This window comes from Meleagris gallopavo, chromosome Z (genome assembly GCF_000146605.3).
Source record: "Meleagris gallopavo isolate NT-WF06-2002-E0010 breed Aviagen turkey brand Nicholas breeding stock chromosome Z, Turkey_5.1, whole genome shotgun sequence".
Taxonomy (NCBI): domain Eukaryota; kingdom Metazoa; phylum Chordata; class Aves; order Galliformes; family Phasianidae; genus Meleagris; species Meleagris gallopavo.
Window position 1 is genome coordinate 18,526,938 of NC_015041.2, and position 7,337 is coordinate 18,534,274.

General features: G+C 40.7%; 1 protein-coding gene across 1 annotated transcript; it reads right to left on the minus strand.

The window, feature by feature from the left end:
- Positions 1 to 287: 287 nt before the first annotated feature.
- DIMT1 (DIMT1 rRNA methyltransferase and ribosome maturation factor) lies at positions 288 to 7,331 on the minus strand. The gene is made up of 12 exons (XM_010725465.2): positions 7,234 to 7,331; positions 7,024 to 7,097; positions 6,125 to 6,211; positions 5,376 to 5,437; positions 5,173 to 5,266; positions 5,044 to 5,093; positions 4,199 to 4,322; positions 4,010 to 4,102; positions 2,572 to 2,636; positions 2,207 to 2,270; positions 1,611 to 1,717; positions 288 to 884 (listed from the first exon to the last, which is right to left on the minus strand). Exons 1-12 carry the CDS (start codon positions 7,292 to 7,294, stop codon positions 842 to 844), a joined length of 924 nt encoding a protein of 307 aa, XP_010723767.1. The 5' UTR covers positions 7,295 to 7,331; the 3' UTR covers positions 288 to 841.
- Between the last annotated feature and the right edge of the window lie 6 nt (positions 7,332 to 7,337).

The window sequence follows — 7,337 nt, forward strand, 5'->3', positions numbered from 1 at the left end:
CTCATAAAGGTCATCGATGAAGATGTTGAACAAGACCGGACCCAGCACAGACCCCTGAGGAACAGGGCTAGTTACTGGTCTCCAACCGGACTCTGCACCGCAAACGATGACTCCCTGTGCTCTACCAGTCAGCCAGTTCTCAACCCACCTCATTGTGCACTCATCTATCCCACAAGACGGTAGACTAAAACAAAAATCTGTAGATTCTGGCCATGCATTAAGACTGCCGGTCAGCTGGTAATTTTCTGCCAATTCCCACAAAGATTCAAAAGCACTAAGATAGGTGGTAAAGGAAACAACATCGGCATTAGGTGCCTCAGTGATGATAACTCATACAATGCCCATAAAAGCTGAAAAACACTTAATGGGATTTCCTTAACAGTACTAAGTTGCTAATGGACTTGAAATGCCATTGGCTCCTGGAGGACAAATGGTGGTCATTTCAAATCAAAAGGAAACATTTAACAGGAATTCCTACAAATCTGTTTTTGTTGCCAAATCAGATTATACCATATTGTAGAAAGATACTGAAATGAAGTTCATGATCAGAAATACAGATTTCAGTTATGGCAGTATCAATCCCCGTGTCACTGAGTATATTGAAAAATACAGTTTTGTGTGGAAGTCCAGCGCTTCAGCCATGAACGAACTGAATGCTTTTAAAATATGGAGTAGTATCTTCTCTTCTGCTGTCTGTGATAAAATAGCACATCTTACTAGGAACCAAAATGTGAACGCTGTACTCTGTTACTTGAGAGGAGCTTCTCCCTTTTCAGTCACGTGGGATTAGATAAGGCTTACAGAAGCAAGCACAGGAGATCTTTCAGTCTTCAGGTAAAGCCTATGAGAAATGGATGCCTTCTGAGTTGAAGCCATGCAAAAGTCTGAAAAAAGTGAAATATTCATGTCACAATTTCTACTGATATATGTGGCAGATTAAGTCATTTCTAAGACATGCTTAGTGGCAAACATTCAAGACAGCACGAAAGCATCCATAATTAAATACAAGAAAGAATTGTTACACAGCTTATACTGGAAGTTACTACTAAGTTTGCCACTTTAGAGATACAGGTACATTTCCAGTGCAGTTATTTACGTTGCATCCTACCAGGTTTTCTACATCTCTGTAAAGAGCAGTAACAGCATTGACTGTTACACTGACAAACAAGCAGGAATTTTAGATGATTCTTGTTCCAACTTAAAGTTAATAGTCAGCAGATAGAGCACAATATAGCAGGAAATGACAAATATTTCCAAATGATTGTATGGATTAAGGCCCAATCCTGAAAAATAAGTAAGGGCTGTGCAAGCCTTGACATTAGGCAATTATGCTACTAGAGACATTTTTAGAAGAGATGTAGAAGAGCTTAGTACAGACATTACAGGAGTAGGGATCTTTATCTAGTTGCTTACGAATACTGTAAACAGCAGTTAATATACATATAGAGTTTAAGTGCTTCATGTTCAGATTGGAAAGAAAAGAGTGTCTGGCATTCAGTGGAATGCAGGGATACTACTTTTCCTATGTGACCCAATAGTAATCTGTTCGGCATAGGTATAGAAGCAGGTGGAATTTGAAGAAGCTTAAAAGGAAGACATAAAAGAATTACCGAATGAAATCATCTATATCCATGGAGCGGGCTCGTTTTTCAGAGTAACCTGTATCTTTTAGGACTGTCTGTATTTTCTCTGATATTTTGAAATTTTCAGGTATTTCCTGTCAATGGAAAATAGGATTCAAATTACTTTTCTAGTCAAAACACAGAAAAATATTAATTATCTTATTATTTCCCTGCTTCTAAAAGACTTCTTTTAAGCAATGTAAGCTGTATATTTTTTTTCCTATGGATTACTGTATTCTTGTGTCTGAAATTATACTTTAGCTCATTTGCTATAAATGAATCACTAACAGTATTGCTAATCTGACACAAAGTTTTCTTAGCAGGCTGTGAGGTCAGCCCTTGAGACATGCACAGCCACTGTATTAACAATGTCCTCAGATTTATTTATTTTTTTTTTCACTGCAACTTAGTAACAGTTTCGGATTTTTCTTTAAGAAAAAAGTTAAATTCCTCCCTTCCCAAGACCATCTCAGACATGCTTTTGCATGTTGAGCCTTTCCACTGTGATTTTTTTATTCTTACAATACTAGAATTTAGGTCACAACACACATGCTTAAAATTTAATATATTAAAAAGGAACTTACTGCATTATGTAAGGAACAATGAATTCGGTAATTGTGATCCAGCAACTGCTCTACAGCACTTGACCTAAAGAAATGTAAATCTAGAATGAAAGCTGATCTTTAGTTTTTTGCCTGTTAGACTTTACTATAAAAATAAACTAATGATTACATAGAGTTGTTCTTTTTAAACAGATGCCTGTTAAAGAGTTTTCTCCTAAAAGTTTCATTTTGTAAGAGTTTGTGACCTCAGTATAAACCCTCCTTCAAAATTTATCCCAGACTCTGATGGCATGCATTTAACACTGCCAGGCATTTTCACAAAGTGAATGGTGAATTAGATGAACTCTCAAACTTCGAAAAATTTTTCTCGAACAGAAGTTACTTACTTGAAGGCTGCAGAGAGTGTCTTGTTTTTCCTAACAAAGGCTATCCTTACCAGACCATCCCACTCCTGAAATTGAAGTGTACAATATTTACTGAAAGGAAAATACAGCTGCTACAATCAGAAACAAACACTTGATAATTTTGCAATACTAAATGATCTTTCAGGAGAGTATCTTTCTTAGGAATTTCATGAAAACTCATACAATCTTGGACAAAGTAATACAAGCTGAGGATTAAAAAAAAACACTTCACCCAATAAAACCACTTGCTCTTTCCTGTGGCCAGGACTTCCAGACAAATTTTTAAGTGCTGAAGATGCAAGACACTTCCAAGAATATTTGGATAGCGCTGGACAAGGCTGAAAAAGTCTTTAAGATCAAAGTATTTCAAAAATCAACTCCAAAAATACTATCTTGTAGCATCTATCTTCTGCGACTGTGAAGAGTGATCTGAAGACACTCTTCTTATCATAAACAACGAAGTCATCAGCCAGAAGAATTTCTGTTGAAGCACTATGAAAGGTACATTATGAGTTGCAACTCCCCAGGTGATACGGAGTTATTATCTCAGTCTTGTTAGAAACAGAATCATAGAATGACTTACGTTGAAATGGACATTAAAGATCACATAGTTCCGACTCACCTGCCATAAGCAAGGACAACTTCCATGACATTGGTTACCTAAAGGCCCCAGCCAACATGGTCTGTAACATCTCCTTAGATGCGACACACACAGCTTCTCCAGGAAGCCTGTACCAGTGCCTCACTGCCCTCTGAGTAAAGAATTTCTTAACATCTAACCTAAATTTCCTCCTCTCTGCAGGGCTGTTCTCAAAGAGTTCTCATTATATACACATATCTGCAATTGCCATAACCCAAGTGAAACACCTTGAACTTGGCCTTGTTGAACTTCTTTAGGTTCACAAAGGTCCACTTTTCAAGCCTCTCCAGGCCCCCCTGGATGGCATCCCTTCCTTCTGTTGTATCAACTGCACCACTCAGCTCAGTCATCTGCAAATCTGTTTGAGGGTACACTGAAACCTACTTTCTAGATCGTTGATAAAGATGTTGAAGAACACTCATCCCAAGATCCTGGGGGAAGACCACTCATCACCAGCCTCTATCTGAACACAGACCTGCTGACCACAACCTTCTGTCTGCAACTATACAACCAATTTTTTCACTGAATAGGTCACCTTTCAAATCTACATCTTCCCAATCTATACATAAGAATGTGGTGTGATAGCACGTCAAAGGCCTTGCAGAAGTTCAGGAAGATGACATCATTCCCCTTCCTTTGTCCATTGATGCTGTCACTCCTTCCTAGAATTCCACTCAACTAGCCCTTGGACAAGTTATGCTGGCTGTCTTGGATCACCTCGTCTTGCATGCAAGATAATAAGTAGTATGTTAGATTGTTAGTAGAGCATATGATGCTCACCTGGAAGTTGATGGGCGGTGGTGGGTTCTTTGGCTCTATTCTGACAACACTGGATTCAACTTTAGGAGGTGGCTTGAAGTTATTTTTTCCAACCTGGTAGAAGTTAAGCAGCTGCATGATTAATCTGCACATCTTCACATTCATAGAAACATAGTTTTCTCTTCAACAGCTTTGTTATGTAATGCATACCTTCATCAGATGGTCCACTCGAGCTAATAACTGAGTATTAATAGAAAGTCTGCAGTACAGCTTACTTCCTGGTTTTGCAACCAAACGAAGTGCAAATTCTCTTTGGAACATAAGTATTGCACACCTAGGAGAAACAAAAATGACAAATTCTAACTTTTATCAACTTTTAAGTCAAAAGTCAACTAGCAGTTAGAAAACACATCTTTTTCCCCCTCAGCACTTAAAGCAGTGCACACACTTGCTTAATTAGCTTGAACTGTTCAAAAAAAACTCAGTGAAATCAGTCAAATTCTTTCAGAGCTACTACAGAGTTTGATTATTTCAAGTGGATGAAGATCAAAGAGACAGAAACTAATCTCAGAGTTTTGTGTTTGACTAACAAATAACTCTGAGTATTTCTATGACAAATCTTTCAAAGCCAAGTTCTCTAACTCCAAAAACCGACCAGTAAACATCACTAAAACTAGTTTGTCAACGACATACTGAACAACACACAGAAGTACCTGGTCAGCTACATTTTTACACCTTACGGACAATTGGAAATGTCATGGCTTCAATTCTACCCTTATCAACCTTACTGCCTAATGTAGGAAAGCATTTGAAATCTTACTATGCGCTGCTTATCCCTGGAATAACAATCAGTGGCAATTCTAGTGCAAACAGGAGAAATTCTTGTTTTCGTCAGTTGGACACCTACCTACCCCAAGACTAAATCACCTCCTTGTGTACAACATATTGACATTAACTGATCTACAGGCAGTAGTAGTTTCCACAATACAAAAAACAAAGAAAGTAGGAGGCTTTTTCTTCTATCAGGCAATCTAGAGCACTGCTTTTTCACATACCTGAAAAAGGGTCTATGAAGCAATAACTTGAAAACAAACGGTGAAGAAATCTGAGGAAAAGAGTAGTAACATCAGTACAACTTCCCAGCAATCATGAAAAAAAAATCTGTCACGTTGTTTAGTCTATACCTGGTAAGGCAAGTTGGCTACACACGCATCAAAGAATGGTAAGTCTGTTTTCAAGACATCTCCAACCTTGATTTCAAGTTTGTTTGCCAGACACCTAAAGAAAAGTACACTGGGGTTACCTTCAAATAAGCATGCTGCTAGAGTGTTTGCCAAAGCAGCTCCACTGCTTTTAAGTTCACGTAATTTCCACAATTGATACTTACGTGCCTTGGACTCTTTTCTGAAGTTCACCCACAAGTCTGGGATCAATTTCACAAGCAATAACCTGAAAATAATGTATATATTTGCAAAGCTTCATATGAACTTCCGATTGGGTCTAAAATTACAATTGTAAAACAGGTGGAAGCAAGCGTTGCTACAGGATTAAGCAGCTCTTCAACATTTCCATCAGGCTATGTGTTTTTTTTCCCTGCCTGTCGCACGATGGCCTAATCCCAGCTGACATTCCCTATTAGTGGGTGAACAATCCAACGCTTGGTGAATTCTGCTTCACAATGATAGGAAGAGCAGACATCGAAGGATCAAAAAGCGACGTCGCTATGAACGTCACAAGACAGTTATCCCTGTGGTAACCCAGGTATCCCTGTTTAAAACCCAGAAAGTCAGAAGGATTGTGAAGCTCCGCTTTCACAGTCTGTATTCTTACTGAAAATCAAGATCAAGTGAGCTTTTGTCCTTCTGCTCCACAGGTTTCTGGCATCGCTGAGCTCGTTTTTAGGACACCTGCATTACACTTTGACATGCAAGAGATACAAAATAAATTGATAATAGCAATATAGTTTGACAAAAACATACATGAATTACACAGACAAAAATTCACTGGAATTATGAGTGTTGAGAAAAATATAAATCAGGTAGTTCTACTTACCTGGATGAGACAGCAAAGGACCCTTCTGTTTGCCATAGTCTAAGCCATAACATGATTTAAGTACAGTAGGAAATCCACACTTACTTTTTTCACTTTCTCTAACATCTTTACGGTCAGGTTACCGGTTCCAGGGCCTACTTCCAGAACAATATCTGTACGCCGCAATGCAGCCTAAGAATAAATAGCATCTCAGTATTTTTCTAAAACAAACTTCTAGCAGTCATTCAATTTTAAAATGGAAGGTATGTGCAGCTCAGTAAAAGCATGAACTGAACTAACAGAGAAATATAAATGTACTCTAGAAAGAGAAGGGAGGTAAACAGTGAAAACAAGAATGTCCTACAATTTAATTAAGTGGTGCATAGATGAATACAGAAAAGTAAGCACGCAGCCACCATTTTTAAGAAATACAGTAAAATTTAAGAAATACAGTACAGAAAGGCATCTCCGCAACCATAAAAAGGACGTAGAAAATAAAAATGTATCGAAGTGTGCTTTTAAAGCAAAAATTCCTTCTGCTCCTGAGCCCAACTCTGAAGTTGATCACTTCCCTCAGATGATGCCCTAACAGCATGCTGAAAGAACTTCTCAGCTCTCCGACAGACAGCTGTTAGGTGCAGCAGGCACGGTGGGCACTCACTTCCCCTGTCACACGCACCCACACCAGCACAGCCTCACCATTTACTTTCACAGAACCCCAGATGGGCTGAGGCTGGCAAAGCTCTGTGGGTCCATCTGGTTCAACCTGAGCAGAGTGCCCAGGCCCACTTCCAGGCCGCTTCTGGAGATCTGTAAGAAGGGGATCTGCCTCCTCATCTGCAGGCTGATCAGTCCCAGCACTCTCACCCTCTCCTAAGAGGGAAGGCACCGCTGAGACGCTGTGAGCTGAACACCTCGGGATGGCAGAACTGTTCGGGTTCCGCGCAAACACCCGACTGCCCAGCGGCGCCGCGAGCACACGGACAACGCCCTGGGGCACGCACCTTTTCGATGATGCTGTTGACGACGAGGGGGTTCTTCAGGATGTGCTGCCCGGCGCCGGTGTTGAACAAGATACCTGCGGCAAAGCCAGACCGACAGCTCGCGCCCCGCGCCAGCCCGACCAGGAGCCGCGGCAAAACGCGGGCGTTTTCTCCATTAAGCCCACAAACCCTCCGACGCGTCCCCGCGTCGACAGCCCGGCCCGCACTCACCATTGGCGCGGCCCTCCTGGAGCTGCTGCCGCGGCCGCTTCTTTCCCTTTACTTTAGGCATGGCGGCGCCGCTCCGCACCGCGCACACGTGCAGCCGCCGCGGG

Coding starts and splice junctions, on each gene's coding strand:
- DIMT1 (XM_010725465.2), bottom strand. CDS start 7,294: ATGCCTAAAGTAAAGGGAAAGAAGCGGCCGCGGCAGCAGCTCCAGGAG. Junction 7,098..7,233: donor CCAGGAGGGCCGCGCCAATG/GTGAGTGCGGGC, acceptor GCTTTGCCGCAG/GTATCTTGTTCAACACCGGC. Junction 2,637..4,009: donor CACCGCCCATCAACTTCCAG/GTGAGCATCATA, acceptor CTTCAATTTCAG/GAGTGGGATGGTCTGGTAAG.